Source organism: Chiloscyllium plagiosum, unplaced genomic scaffold (assembly GCF_037043375.1).
Source record: "Chiloscyllium plagiosum isolate Xiang-an unplaced genomic scaffold, Cpla_swu_hap1 HiC_scaffold_1, whole genome shotgun sequence".
Lineage (NCBI taxonomy): Eukaryota > Metazoa > Chordata > Chondrichthyes > Orectolobiformes > Hemiscylliidae > Chiloscyllium > Chiloscyllium plagiosum.
Window position 1 is genome coordinate 2842085 of NW_028270139.1, and position 16784 is coordinate 2858868.

The window sequence follows — 16784 nt, forward strand, 5'->3', positions numbered from 1 at the left end:
TCAAAGTACACATTGCCATTGCTGTTACCGAGGCCAAGTTCCAGAAGCCACTTTCAATTTACAGTTTCAGCTTACATTCCATGTGACCTATGAAATAACATTAAAATGCTCCCTGCGAGAAAACCAGATGAACGTTAAGAATTAGTTCAGCAAAAGCACCTCAAATGTTAGCTGCTGATAAACTTGGAGAATCCACGGCTGTTAAGCTGAAAGCCTGAACAAAGAATGGAAAAAGCAAAAGCCACTGTGAGTTTTGCATCATTTGTCCATTAATGGCAAGACTCAAAAGACACTTGTAAGCATCATGCAAATCTGAAGAGAGCAATCCAATTAATTAGAAAGGAAATGCTATAGTGCATTAGTTTATTGCCAGCTGAGAAAATGATCCTTTCTCCAGACAGAACAGTGAATACCTGCATGACTAGAAATATCCAATGCATGTTCAGCCAATCTGGTAGCAGCTGTATTGCTGGGCAACATAACTGGACTCTTTGGAGAGAAAGAGGAACCTAAAAATTGGAAAGATTAATAGTAAAAAATATCAAAGTTACCAAAGAATGGAGCATTTCAAACTCAATGTGAATTTTTCAGGGAGTGCTGCAAAAGATACAGTAATTAACATCACCAATAATTTTGTTAAAATCCACCCAACAATTTTAACTACCATCTTGGTTAGAAGTTGGAAGGACAAACATGCATCTATAACAGGCACACAATAAAAAAATTCAATGGCAAATAGCAACTCATCTTACATTTATATCTAATAATCTATTTGAGAGCAATGTCAGAAGAGTACTTGCAGTAAATCTGCACATCACAACATTAAGTATTCTTTACTAGTCCTAAACATTTATATACCATATATAGATTACAATGAATATGTCTTATCCAAAACATTACTTCACAATATCACTGACTGGACATGTGTATCGTGAACATTTTGGAAAGAACATTTTGCAAAAGACACACGTTGCATCAGCAATAAATTTGTATTTCCAAGCAGCAGCCCTTTGATGGAGTTGCCAGGTCTATAAATTTTGAGTGTGAAAAAAATTTTTGGATTTGGACCCAGAGTCAAAGAGTTATCTTATCTGCTTCAATAGCCTTTGTCCCCTCACTCTGCTATTCTCTTCTTTGAAACTCCTCTCACCAAAGTTGGTAGGTGAAAACCCACTGGAATACCACATTACCACAAGTGGAGGGTTCTCAAATGAAGTAGTCTTCACTTGCTGTAACCAGAGAGTTCTTGAAGCAGAATCTGAGATCTATCACCACTGTCCCCAGATCAAACTTTCAGCCAGCCACACTGATTCAGGAATAAACCTCAATGCCAACAAACTTGTGTGGAAAGTACTGAAAAAGACCAGAATTTGGGGCATTCTGTGAATATTTATTCTTTTATGAATTTAACTCTTACTTGGCCAAAATATCTTTAACATAACAGTACAGTAGTTTTTTTGTTTCCTCCGCCCAGATTAGGAGGTTCTGAGTATGCTAGTTTTCAAGAAGGGATTCACAATAATTACATTTAAATCGGAGATAGACAGATTTTCATTAAGCAAGGGTATCAAGGAATATGGGCCTAAGACAGACATATGAAGTTAGACCACAGATCAGCCATGATCAGATTGAATTCCAGAACAGGCTCAAGGGGCTGAATGGCCAATTCCTATGCCCCTATTTATAGATTTTCACAGTTTAAACCTTTTGTCAATAACCTTTTCATCTTTGCTCGAGTTAGAGTCAAACAGTAGAGAAGCCGTGCTTGGTTCATTGAGTCTGCACTGATCCACATTAGTCCCACTTTCCAGCACTTAGCCCGCAGCCTTGAATGCTCAACCACTTTTTAAAAGGTTGAGGGGTTTTCTATTTGTACCAACCTCTCAAGGAGTGCATTCCAGATTTCCACCAGCCTCTGCGTGATAAGAACATTACTCAAGTCTGCTCTAAACCTCTTGCACTTCACCTTAAAATTTGCTCCCTTATTATTGACCCAGTAACTAAGGGGAACAGCTGCTTCCTATCCATTCTGTCCATGTCACTCGTAATCTTATACACCTCCCTCAACCTTCTCAGCTTTAAAGAAAGCAACCTGAGCTAATCCATGATTCGGAGGTGCCGGTGTTGGACTGGGGTGTACAAAGTTAAAAATCATATAACACCAGGTTATAGTCCAACATAGAGTCATAGAGGTGTACAGCATGGAAACAGACCCTTCGGTCCAACCTGTCCATGCCGACCAGATATCCCAACACAATCTAGTCCCACCTGCCAGCACCTGGCCCATATCCCTCCAAACCCTTCCTATTCATAAACCCATCCAAATGCCTCTTAAATGTTGCAATTGTACCAGCCTCCACCACATCCTCTGGCAGCTCATTCCATACACGTACCACCCTGTGTGAAAAAGTTGCCCCTTAGGTCTCTTTTATATCTTTCCCCTCTCACCCTAAACCTATGCCCTCCAGTTCTGGACTCCCCGATCCCAGGGAAAAGACTTTGCCTATTTATCCTATCCATGCTCCTCATAATTTTGTAAACCTCTATAAGGTCACCCCTCAGCCTCTGAGGTTTAATTGGAAGCACACTAGCTTTCAGACAACCACCTGATGAAGGAGCAGCGCTCCGAAAGCTAGTCCTTCCTAATAAACCTGTTGGACTATAACCTGGTGTTGTGTGATTTTTAACTTTGAGCGAATCCAGTCTCTCTTCCTACCTAAAGTGTTCCAACCCAGCAAACATCCTGTTGAATCCACTCTGCATCCACTCCTGTCTAACCATATTGTTCCTAGAGTATGGCAACTAGAAGTTCTCACAGTAATCCAATTGTGGCCTAACCAAAGTTTTATACAGTTCCAATCAATGCCACGATAAAAGGCAAGTGTCCTGTATGACTTCCTAATCACTTATTAATCTGTCCTGTCACCTTCAGGGAGATGGATTTTCTGCCTCTGAACACTTCACTGTGGACTTTACCAGTTTCCTCATTTCCTCCCCTCACCTTACTCCAGTTCCAACCTTCCAGCTCAGCACCATCCCAATGACCTGTCCTACCTGTCAATCTTCCTTCTGCTCCACCCTCCCCTCTGACCTATCACCTTCACCCCCACCCACCTATTACATTCTTGGTTACCTTCGCCCCAGCCCCACCCCCCTCCCATTTATCTCTCCACCCAAGGCTCCCTGCCTCATTCCTGATGAAGGGCTTTTGCCCGAAATGTCGATTTTCCTGCTCCTCAGATGCTGCCTGATTTGTTGTGCTTTTCCAGCACCACTCTAATCTTGACTCTGATCTACAGTATCTGCAGTCCGCACTTTCACCTTCAGGGAGATGGAGACAACCATCCCAAAGTTTCTCTGAGCTTCCTAATGTCCGGCCATTCAATAAGTACTTGCTTGTCCAGTTATTGCTTCCAAAGTGCATTCCCAGACACTCTTCAGGGTTAAATTCCATCTGCCACTGATTTGCCCATATGCCCTACCTGTCCGCATCTTCCTGTAACCCAAGACCTATTTCCTCACTATTAACCACTTGACCAATCTTTGTGGCATCCACAAAATGCTTATCATTCTCCTCCAGTATGCTCAAATATATAGTTTATATATTTATCACAAACAATAAAGGGACCCAGCATTGAGATCTGTGGTATGTCACTGGACGCCAGCCTCCAAGTCACACAAACAGCCTTCTATCATCACCCATCTCCTTCCACTAAGCCAGTTTTGGGTGCATCTTGTCAGGTTAACCTGGATGCCATGTGCTTTTACTTTAACAGTCTACCAGGTGGGACCTTATCAAAGGCACTGAAATCCAGATAAACTGCATCAACTACTCACTTGATCATCACCTCGAAAACTTCAATCAAACTTGTTAGGCATGGCCTCCCATTGACAAAGCCATGCTGACCATCCCTAATCAAACCTTGCACCTTCAATTAGAGATTAATTCTTTCCTTCAGAACTTCTCCAACAGTTTCCCTATCGGTGATGTGAGACTCACTGGTCTGCAATTGCCTCATTTATGCCTACCACTCTTCTTTAAAAGTGAAACCACATTAGCTGTCCTCCAGAACTCTTGCATGCCCTCTGGGGCCAGACAGGAATTAAAGATTTGAGACAAGACTCCTGCAATTTTCTCCCCCACCTTCCATAGCAACATGGGGTACATGATTTTAGCTGAATAAGTTTTGCTTGCAATAAATTAGATATTTATCTATTGTTTAAGAAACTTGACTGACTTTGTTCTGATACTGATCTCTATGAGTTTAACATCTATATAAAACTAACACTATGGTCATAACCTCACTTCTTAAATTCAAATTTTAGTGTGAGCAGGGAGGAATGGGACAAGGAATGGAATCAGTTCACCACTCCAACTGGGAAATAACAAAATCATCAATTCCTATGCAATATCACCCAAGTGTCTTAATACAGGTGTAGGCCATTCACACATAGATGGAACACAATTATCACTTGAAGGTCAATTGCAATTTAAAAAATGTTTACCTAAGAAATGGGATGTTCTGTTCTCACAAATAATTAATTTTCAATACTGATTTAGGTGCATGCATACCGATTACATGAAGGGTGAGCCAGAAACCACAAAAACCTGTACAACGTACCTTTAGTAATTTTTCAATGCTGTAATTAGTGACTACACCTATAAGATGGTTTTTGAGAAATATGATAGCTACAATTTTGGTGGTAACAGTTACTACTTTGGTAGAAATTCTGGGATTTAAATCCAACATATCCAATTTCACATTGGTAGGACAAGCAACGCCTTAAAACATAGTACCACAGCAATCAGCATTACTAACTTTAAGAAATTAAATACTACAATGTAACAAAACTACAGAGAAATAAACAAAAACTTGAGTCCCAATAAATAAGAACTGGAATTTTTACTGCACCATTTATGACTCTGGATCATCCCAAAGTGCTTTAAAGCCAATTAAATACTTTTGAAGCGTTATAATATTATGAACACGGCAGCCAGTTTCCTCACTGCAAAAAGAGCAATGCGATTTTACAAAATGATTTATTTTTGCCATTTTTGATAGAAGGACAAATATTGACTTGGACACAAGGGATAACTCTACTTCAAAATAATGCCACGGTATCTTTCATATCCATCATAGAAAATAGACTGGTTTAATGCCTTATCCAAAAGATGACATCTCTCCTTCAGTGCTGTCCTAGACTGTCAGTCTCAAGTTTGAGTTCAAGTTATATAAGTGCATGCATATGAACTAGGAGCAGGAGTAGGCAATTCACCCGTCAGCTTGCTCTGCCATCGGATATGATCACGGCTGATCTGAAATAAATTCAACTCTTTCCTACTTATGCCTTTATTCTTTGACGCCCTTGTCAATCAAGTATCTAACTCGAACCTTATAAATATTCAAAGATGTGCCTCTGTGCTTGAGGAAAGAAAATTCCACAAATTATTAATCCTCAAAAAAAACCTCATCATCTCAGTAGTGAATGGTAGAGTCCTTACTTTTAAACGGTTTCTCTTAATTCTAGCCTCTCTCACAAAAGGAAACATCCTTTCAGCAACCATCATGTCAAGTCCTCTCAGGATCTTTACTGAAAACAACAAAATGCTGGAAATCACAGCAGGTCAGGCAGCATGGAGAGACAGCAATCTAATGTTTCAAGTCCAGATGACTCTTCATCAGAGCTCAGGATCTTATTATTTTGATTTGATGTTTTAGTAAAACAACCTGACAATCTTCTCAACTCCAAACATACAGGTCCAATCATTTAACCTTTCTTCATAAGATTACCCCATGTCTCAGGAATCAATTGAATGAACTTTCTTAGAACTGTTTCAATTGCAATTATGTCCTTCCTTAAATTAGGAGAACAAAACTTCACAGCACCCAAGATCTAGTCTCACCAAAACCCTGTACAGTTGTTTCTCTATTTTGATATAGATTCTCCTTGCTATAACTGGCAACTTTCAACCTACCCCCTTAATCACCTAATGTACCTACAAGCTAACATTGAGATTCATGTACCAGTCACCCAAATCTCTCTGTTCTGTGATCCTTCTTCATTTACACATACTGATTTTCTATCCTTCAAAGTGGAAGAAAATCAAATTTTCTCTCAGTATACTGCATTTTCCTTTTTTTTGCTCACTCGTTCAAACTACCCACGTTCCTTTGCAGACTCCTATATTTTCTTCACAACTTACACTATATTTTTGTCATCAGCAAATTTAGCAATCATACATTCAATGCCTTCATCCAAGTCACTGATATAGGTTGTAAGTAATTGAGGGTGCAATACCTGTGGTACTGCCAACACAAAAATGACCCAGTTATGCTCACACTTGCATCCTATTAGCTAACTGAATCTTTATCCCTGCTATTAGGTAACCCTTCACACCATTAGTTGTTATTTTATGCAATATTTTTGATATGGCACCTTATAAATGCCTTTTGAAAATCCAAGTACACCACACCTAAAAGTTATCCTTTATTCACATTACTTATTACTTCCTCCAAGAACTCTAATAAATTAAACAAACATGATTTCCCTTTTACAAAACCACATTGACTCTGCCTGGCTGAATTAACATTTTTTAAGTGTCCTCTTAAACGTCTTTAACAATAGATATGAGCGTTTTGTGAATGACATATGTTAGGCAGGTGCAGTTTCCTGTTTCTGTCTCCCTCCTTTATTGAATTACAACCAGCGCACCTTAACTCAGCAGCCATTTTCTTTTAAGAACCTAGGATGGGGATTTGTCAGATTTTAGTTTTAACAGTTTTCTTGTATCATTATCACTCAGTATTATTTATCAGTATTATTACTGAGGTGGTTATAGCAGGGCAATGCAATCAGGCAGAGTCAATATGGTGCTGTGCAAAGGAAATTTGTTTAGCAATTTATTTGAGTTGTTTGAGGAAGTTACTAGTAACAGGGATAAAGGGTGCTATTTATTTCAATTTTTAGAAGTAATTTCAGATCCAGAAGACTCACCCCCATCTTCTCATGGGGAATTTAGGGTGGGCAATAAATTGATGCCTAGCCAGCATCGCCCAGATACTGTGACTTTAACAAACAAAAATGTTAAATATATCATATCAAAGGATACTGCACCGAGATAAGAGTTCATGGCGCAGGGGATTGATATATTAGCTAACCAATCCTGCACCCATGCTTATAGGAAACAATAAGCATAAATGAATCATTTTCATGTTGACAAGAGGTGGTGAAGTGCCATACAGATCAGTCCTGAGGCTTCAACTGTTCATAATGATATCGATGGCTTGCATGATGGGGCTAAGTGTAGTTAGAACTAGGTCTCACTCAACAATGTTGCACAGATTCTGCTCCCAAATCTCAGTTCTTCACCCTGACGTCTCATTGCTTTCCATCGCAATGTCTCAGTAGTTTCTGCCTCAATGTTTCTAGAGTAGAATATGAAATCTATAACTTCATTACTCAGAGGTGGCAATGGTACAAACTAAGTCAAAGGTGACATCTGCTCATAAATCCATTAAAGAAAGCAAATGAAATAAATTAAGCTTCAACATAATAATGACAGAAAATTTAAGTTTTGGAATTTTCTATAACTTGCAAAATAAGCACTAGATATCTGCAGGTGTGAAGGTAATGAAACATATCAAAGAGAGAAGCTAGACATACAAATTCATTCCACGAGTGAAAAAGTAATGGGTTATGACCAGCTTGTGTGTAGAAGTTTGCATAATTTCTCTTTTTTTTTCATTTAGATTAGATTTCCTACAGTGTGGAAACAGGCCCTTCAGCCCAACCAATCCACATCGACCCTCCCAAGAGTAACCCACCCAGAACCATTTCCCTCTGACTAATGCATCTAACACTATGGGTAATTTAGCACGGCCAATTCACCTGACCTGCACATCTTTGTGACTGTGGGAGAAAACCGGAACACCTGGAGGAAATCTACGCAGACATGAGGAGAATGTGCAAACTCCACACAGTCAGTCACCTGAGGCTGGAATCGAACCTGGGACCGTGGTGCTGTGAGGCAGCACTGCTAACCACTGTAACCCATGAGTTTTGCTGAGTGCACCACACTAATTACAACTCACATTTTTACATAAAGCCACTGTTTGTGTGAGAAATGATTACAGAAAAGATAGCAACTCAGTGAAACAGATTAGATTACCTACAGTGTGGAAACAGGCCCTTCAGCCCAACAAGTGCACACCCACCCTCCAAAGATTAACCCACCCCCTCTGACAATTTCCCATGGCCAATTCACCTGACCTGCACATCTTTGGATTGTGGGAGGAAACCGGAGGAAACCTACACAGACACGGGGAGAATGTGCAAACTCCAGACAGATAGTCGCCCAAGGTTGGAATCGAACCTGGGACCGTGGCGCTGTGAGGTAGCAGTGCTAACCACTGAGCCACTGTACCACCCATGTTGTTAATTTACAATTTATAAAAAATATAATAGTATTTATGATGTTTGAATACTGTCATTCAGCTGAGAGTTACCTGCAAATTTATTTCCAGCTATACAGTATTTCTGTTCATTGGATTGCATATGCTGAATATTTGAGTTTTATAGCTGTGAGAGTATATGGAGGAAGGTGCATTAGATAGATTTTCCAGTCTGCATGGTATTCTTTGCTGAGACTGTGGCACTCAGTTTCAAAGTATCCTAAAAGAATTAAAATCTGATCCATGCCCAAGAATACAAAGGTCTCTGGACCCAAAACATTACCTGTGTTACTCTCTCCACAGGTGCTGCCAGGTCTGCTGAGGCAAGCAATTTGTTTTTATTTTAGATTTCCAGCTTTAATTTGTCGGTTTAGCCTTTTCTTCAGTAATTTGGTTGGATGACTGCCGCAGCTCCAATTGAGTATTATTAATCCAGCCAATGTCTCCTCCAGTTGAGTAAAAGTAGCGGTCTTAATCTCCCACATGTAATGGATGAGTGGAAAGTTATGCAACACGAGCACTTGCCTATTTATTTACATTATCTCTCACTTAGAATTATGAATATGTTACAATTTGGTTATAATGCTGTGAATGCATAGCTTTATTGTGAGCTTTCAGTTCTGCAGCAATTGTATTGGAGACAGTAGATAAAAGTTTTTTTTAAGAGGAGTTACTCTGTTGCCATTTTTAAAAACTTCTTTGTGGTATGCAAAGGTAGCTAGTAAAGCCAGAATCTATTACCCATCCTTAGGTGTACTTGGGGTGGCAGTGGTGAGCCTCGAGCTTGAATTGCTGAAGTTCGTGTGGTATTAAGTAAATGTACATTTTTGTTAGGTTGGAAGCCGGAGGTTTTTCACCCAGTAATACTGAAAGAACAGTGTTATAATTCCAAGAGGGTGTGATGTGTGACTGGGAGGGGCACTTGCAAAATTGTGGCATTTTCACATATCTGTTGCCCTTGTTTGGTGCTGATCAAGGCTTGCTCAACTGAGGGAAGCTGGGAGGGGTGATCAGCAGGACATTTCGTTGCCCATGTTTGACTTGATGTCATAAGACTGGATTGAATTGGATGACAAATGTTGAGGACTTCAAGGGCCACTCCCTCCTGACTGCAGTCAGTGTTCTATAATGCCCAGATGAAAAGATACCAAGTATCTAGATTGCACACTTAAATATGGAGAGAAAGTAGAGGATTTCAGTAACATGAGCACAGAAAATTTCCCAAGGCTGCTGCCCACACTATGTGCTGTGATGTCCTCTTTCAGTCAGCTCAAAACAGGTACATTGAAAAGATAGGAACCTGATCAAGATCAGGGACACAAAGATCCATCCAAAACTGCTCAAACCTCTCAGTCTAATTGAAGAGATATACTCAGTACTTTTGCGGAAAACAAACCGTCTAACAAGAATCCACACTTCAAAATTCATTTTCAAGTGGGAGTTTGGTTCAGTAATAACACACTAACATGTTTGGAGTTAGAAGCCCGTGTATTCATCTCCACATTCTTCAGTACATAAATCAAAGATTTCCATGTGCTTGGAAAGTGAGGGAATGCTGCAGTGGCATAAATATATCTTTCAGGTTAGTAGTAAAAACTGAGGCTCCCCCCATCCATCTATTCAAGTGGACTCGAGAGATTCCATGTCACTTTTGAATAATATGTAGCCAACAACCAATCCTTAAATTAACACCACAAAAGTAATTCAACTGCTACTTGTGTGAAGATGCCACATATACCTATGATCCAGTGGTCATATTTTAAAAGTACTTAATACACCACGAAGTAGCTGAAAATGTGTTGCTGGAAAAGCGCAGCAGGTCAGGCAGCATCCAAGGAACAGGAGAATCGACGTTTCGGACATAAGCCCTTCTTCAGGAATGTAACTTGGGAGATTGAAAAGTACAAACACTCAACTTTTTCATTCTCCAAGTACAGAGATATGAAAAGTGGTTATCGTTCATTAGCGTTCATTAGCAGAGGGATTGAATTCAAGAGTCGTGAAGTGATGTTGCAACTGTACAGGACTTTGGTTAGAGGAGAAAGTGAGGTCTGCAGATGCTGGAGATCAAAGTTGAAACTTTATTGCTGGAACAGCACAGCAGGTCAGGCAGCATCCAGGGAACAGGAGATTCGACGTTTCAGGCACAGGCCCTTCTTCAGGATTCCTGAAGAAGGGCCTGTGCCCGAAACGTCGAATCTCCTGTTCCCTGGATGCTGCCTGACCTGCTGTGCTGTTCCAGCAATAAAGTTAGGACTTTGGTTAGGCCACATTTGGAGTACTGTGTGCAGTTCTGGTCGCCTCACTTTAGGAAAGATGTGGAAGCTTTGGAGAGGGTGCAGAGAAGATTTACCAGGATGTTGCCTGGAATGGAGAATAGGTCGTACGAGGATAGGTTGAGAGTGCTAGGCCTTTTCTCATTGGAACGGCGAAGGATGAGGGGTGACTTGATAGAGGTTTATAAGATGATCAGAGGAATAGATAGAAACTTTTTCCCCGGGTACAACAGAGTGTTACAAGGGGACATAAATTTAAGGTGAAGGGTGGAAGGTATAGGGGAGATGTTAGGGGTGGGTTCTTTACCCAGAGAGTGGTGGGGGCATGGAATGCGCTGCCTGTGGGAGTGGCAGAGTCAGAATCTTTGGTGACCTTTAAGCGGCAATTGGATAGGTACATGGATAGGTGCTTAAGCTATGAGGAGAAAGTGAGGTCTGCAGATGCTGGAGATCAGAGCTGAAAATGTGTTGCTGAAAAGCGCAGCAGGTCAGGCAGCATCCAGGAAACAGGAGAATCGATGTTTCGGGCATAAGCCCTTCTTCAGGAATGCTTAAGCTAGGACAAATGTTCGGCACAACATCGTGGGCCGAAGGGCCTGTTCTGTGCTGTATTGTTCTACGTTCACCCAAAGCTCACTTGCCTCACTTGCTTGACTGTATAAACTAAGTGAAATATAAAAATCAACACACACATGCAGAACATTAGCATAAATAAATTTAACTTCTTGTCAATTTATAATCATGTTGAGGATTAAGATATAGAACAGGCATGTTTAAACTGCATGATGGGAAAAAAGTCAAGGGACTGAATGACCTATTCCTATTTCCATACCTGCAAATCTTTAAGATTACAGATCCTATAACCATGCTGCTTTACCCATAACGTCCCCATTTGAATTTGTCAGACAGATTACTGTACACAAGTGTTAACTGAAGGATTTGGCTGTAAACAACTCAAACATACCATAGATTCCTGTAGATTCTAACAAATTATTCATATGTAAAACTAAACTGTGGAGGTTACTCAAAACTGATTGCAATTTACTTCAAAAAGACTTGGTGCACTACCCACACACCTACACAATTGCTACTGGCTTTAAAACACAAAAGCAAACATAATTATAATAACGTAAGGAATATAAAATCACATTTAAAGAAATGAAGAGAGACTGAAAGAATATGAAGCAGCGTTATCATCGTTTTCTTCCATTTGTGATGGCATTTCATAGCAGAAACAGAGCTTCTCAAATGTTGCCCACGGTTGTGGACAGTGGCTTGAGAAACCTCAAAGTTACGTACAAATTTTGAAATGTTAGTAATGTCCTCCAGCATTACAAAATGCTTCATGAAAGTAGCACAAAGTAGTTAATCTTGATGAGATGACTAACTACAGAGAAGCTACAAATGTGAAATGGAATTTTTGGAGAAGTATTTAAATGGGAAGTATTAAAGTACAGTCAACAAATAACTTGACTATCTAAAAACACGCACAATGTTTAAAAAGATGGTTTTCAGCTCAATCCATCAGCTGGGCCGTTCTTCAAATGGTGTAAACTCAGCTTCTATGTACAAAAAATACTTTGAGGAAAATCAGAATTGAAATGCTAACTACATCCCTTTCAAAAAAAAAGCCATCTCAAATCAGGCCACGATAATTGATTTTTGTGTCTTTATACAGAGCTTGAGACTCACATATCATCCCTAGAAAATGCCACAAATCAAGTGCATTCATTTTAAAATTTGAAGCTCACCAAGTAAAAAACAGATACACTAACATTTCAGAAGCTGGTGTACTTTGAGCATATGCAAAGGTCAGGTAAATCAATCATGTAATTTAATCAAGCAGCCTTGGAATTTACCTATGACAGCTCTAATGTTTACCATGTATCAATCAGGAGTGCCCTAGCAAAGAGACTATATAAACCAGCAAGAAAACTTACCACCAGTTCACTCAAACTGAACTTTTAAACCATGATTCCCACAGTCACCGTGTTGACCTTTCAACAACTTTGCATGTTTAAAGATCAGCTTCCAGAGTATGGTCTCTTTAGGTTAAAGTCTAATCTAGTTTCATTAAAAGGTGCATTCTATACTACAGATTTCAAAGAAAGAATAAATTCATCAGTTTCATATTTAACGTGGTATCTAATGAAGTGTCAAGAAATCATTTAGCTTATCTTTTATCAGATGATTTCAGCTAAATGTAACAAATGTGAAGAGAAAGCCTGCAATTCAACTCTATCCACGAGGAAACGTAAATCTAAAGGATTCCCACTGTCAACAGCTTTTAACACATGCAAATAGCTCGAAAAGAATAGTACAACAAAATAGGGTCATTCTGACCTGACACCTTTAATGATCTTTCCCATCTTTCAGCTGCCAAAAGATGCACAATTGCCTCACAACTCTCCCCTAATGTTGCCTAAACCAACGTATATGAGAAATTCTCATCTCCAAATGCAACATGCAGAATCTGAAATCAGTCATTACTTCATACCTTATATTTTACCATTAATCCTGAAATCCACTCACATTATGTTGCACACTTCCACATTTATGGCTTCACTGTACAACATTTTCTTCTCTTTTTAAAGCACATAATGAAAACTCAATTATTTGCAATAATAGAAGACAATTCCCAGTACATTAGAAAGTCACATTTCAGTGCCATTAAAACCCAACCGAAACATAATGCAGCAGTTAAAAGAAACCCTGCAAAAGAGCATGGTAAAGCTAGATCTCCAACTCACAACACACTCAAAACTTCTTCATTAATGTCTATTACATTCTGCAAATTCAATAATGGTCCAGCAAAAGATAACATCAGACCTGACCCAAGTATGCAAAGAAGTCTAACTGAAATATCTGCAAAATGTAATTTAAAATACAGCAATAGATACCATCCACCTGAAGCTTTGATTTCGATACGTTCAGTCAAGGATATTTGTGAATACAGATAATAGTAGATACTCAGGCAGTAAATCCATTTATTATTTATCATTTAAGTATTAAAATTGGCTTATAAGATCAGTAATTTCTGCCAAAAAATGTTAATGCAATTTTTAGGTTGCTTAGTTTAAATATTATTTCCAATTGTGTTACGTTAGTTAGCCACATGTTCACAGACGTACAAATTATTTTTATGCAATGAAGTTCAAAAGTACAGTTTTCTATACATCTTTATTAGCCATTAGAATACATAACATTTACACTATAACTATTGATTGGAAAAATAGATTTAAAAATGAAGCAGTAGATGCTTAAGGAGGAAATCTTTGTTGTGGTACAAAAGGTATTCAAACGTGTTCATTGAACCCACCCTTCTGCTGAGGAACCTTTCATTAGAAAAGCCCAGACTTAGAGAAATTATTGCCATCTGCTTAAGATGTGCAGCTGGTTATGAAAGAGTGGAAAATAAAAGGTTTTGCAACACCTAATTATAAAAACTCTTATGCTTTTCAAATTTAAATTTTTCAGTCTTGGTGAAAAGACAAAAGCTAATCAATTCAATGAGGAAAACTGAAAAAAAATGTGATGACTATTTGATATTGTACACTATGATTTTCATCCCAAAAGGAACTGACATCCTGTGCTTTGATTACATTTTTTTTCCCTGTTTGCCTAATCTAATCTCCATTTAGCTACAATCTGCCTAGATCTTGATGCCAAGCAGATCATGTTGCTAGGATGCACAATATTTACCATTGCAATATAACATTTGTTCTTGTAAACTGACAGAAAAATGAATAATTTTACAATTTTGATGTCTGTCACATCAAAATATCTATCACAACAAACTCAACTGCAGAATGACCTTAGAACCATGCACATCATTTGAAGACTACTGTGTGCTATGAAAGCTGAAAATGTGTTGCTGGAAAAGCGCAGCAGGTCAGGCAGCATCCAAGGAACAGGAGAATCGACGTTTCGGGCATAAGCCCTTCTTCAGGAGGGCTTATTCCTGAAGAAGGGCTTATGCCCGAAACGTCGATTCTCCTGTTCCTTGGATGCTGCCTGACCTGCTGCGCTTTTCCAGCAACACATTTTCAGCTTTGATCTCCAGCATCTGCAGCCCTCACTTTCTCCTGTGTGCTATGAAAGATGATTTAAAAGAGTGGCGATTTAAAAGAGCTTCCTTTCATTTTTTAAAATTATAATGCTACTTTGAAATTAAGTTTATTCTATGCACATAAACCATGACCATCTGAAATATCATGCGATGAACAAAATTGAGTATTGAATAAATGTGGCCATATCCTTGTAATTCTGAATTCAATTTGTATCATGAAAAGATGGGGAGGCATGAGGAAAGGGAAGGGGAACATATTGTTTTATGCTCCTGTATGTCCAAGTCAAAAGCAGCTTTGGAACAATTACCCAAGTACTTCTTCTTCCAGAAGCAAAATGGTGAAAGTAGGAACCAAAATAGGCAGGGGTAAATAAAAGCTGTTTGTCGCTTTTATACCTTTTTTTCCAAAACAAATAAATTGCAAGCAATGGAATTCAGATTTCGAGGCTCAACACTTAGCTAAATCCAAATTTACATTGATTTGCATTCCCATACTGTAAATTTATAATTTTGATTTTGATACATTTTAAGTTTATAAAATTATTTTAAATGAGAGACTTGTATTGTTCGCTATTGAAGAATCTTGTACCAATTCATAGCCCAAACAAAATGGAGCCCAACAATGAAATAGCGCAAACAGGATGGACAAATTTCACATAATGCTGATTTAGGTTGATTCAGATTAGGGAATAAGTTAAATTTCAACCGTTTTATTGATCTATTGATTAAAACATCAATATCAGCAACTAGAAAATGTGGAGAGTAACTCAAAAGGTAGCTTTTCAGAAAGAAAAAACTCTGTCAAAAGCTAGACATTTTAAAAGCAAGAGTAATGCCATCTGTGAGGCAAAGGATAGTCACATTTGCACCAACATGAAAGACTCATTCTAAATCATCTAAGCCACTTTAAGCTCTGCATCCTTACACTGTTTTGACAATAAGTGTTGGTGACATGGACTTGGGTATAAAAGAGGGGAGCAGGCAAAGTGATGACCCTTGGTTTTGTTGCAGACAGTCAGAGATGAAGCTAGATGCATTGGAGCTGATAGGAATTTCCAGTTGTTTTACAACACAAAGAAGCTGATGAGTCTCTGGTTAGTTGTTAAGGTCTCTTCCAATCTTCAATTTAACATAACCTTACCACCATATAGTACACTAATAAAATATATAAAGGGCAACATAAGCAAGTGAATAATTTAATTAAATAAATAAAACTAAATAAATAAAACAATAAGGTGCAAACTGCAAGGTGGATGAGCAACTTGACCACTGCACTGCAGTAAAGGAAACCACTCAAATGGTGGGAGACACAGGAATGTAGTAGGTAATAGGAAAGTGAGGCAGACTGGCACCATCCTCTGCAGGAAGATTGAAAGGCCATATGGTTGTGTTTGAGACTTCTGCTTAGTGCTGGAAAGGAACTTGCAATGGGTGGAGGATACAATGGTTGCATTCAACGTAAGTACCAACAATATAGGTAGAACAAGGGAAGAAGTTCTGCAGAGAGCGTATGAAAGGCTAGACACCAAACTGAAAAGCAGAATCTCAGTTGTTATAAAGTTTGAATTATTCTGTGAGGTACGTGCAAATTGGCATAGGGTAAATAAAATGAGAGAGATAATTATGGGGCTGAAAGGCTAATGTGGGAGTTCATGGATTACTGACATCAGGACTGAGAAAACTAGGAGTTATACTATTGGGACAGTCCACAGCTGAACCATGGTGGGACCAATGCTCTTGCTAATCTCACAACGAGGGAAGCACAGAGGATTTTAAAGTAAAAAGAGGGGGCAATGTATCAAATGTAGAATATTAAAGAATAGGGATAAGGTAAAAGAGGAAAACAGTAATACGGGCAATGAGGGGCAGAGTGATAAAAACCTTAGAAATACACTAGCAATCAAAACTAGATGTGACAAAAATAACAGCACACAAAGTAAATATGATCTGATAGCTACAATAGAGACAGAGCGTTAAGATGACAAG

General features: G+C 38.9%; 1 protein-coding gene across 6 annotated transcripts in view; it reads right to left on the reverse strand.

The window, feature by feature from the left end:
- The window catches only part of arfip1 (ARF interacting protein 1), a 214772-nt gene that overhangs the window by 39234 nt on the left and 158754 nt on the right, over positions 1 to 16784 (reverse strand). For 4 of the 6 annotated variants that reach the window (XM_043699966.2, XM_043699996.2, XM_088000080.1 and 1 more), the window contains one exon: positions 414 to 509. The exons of the other annotated variants lie outside the window; for them this stretch is intronic. In XM_043699966.2, coding sequence (XP_043555901.1) covers positions 414 to 509 — 96 coding nt within the window. The remainder of the gene's footprint in view (positions 1 to 413; positions 510 to 16784) is intronic. 6 annotated transcript variants of the gene reach the window in all.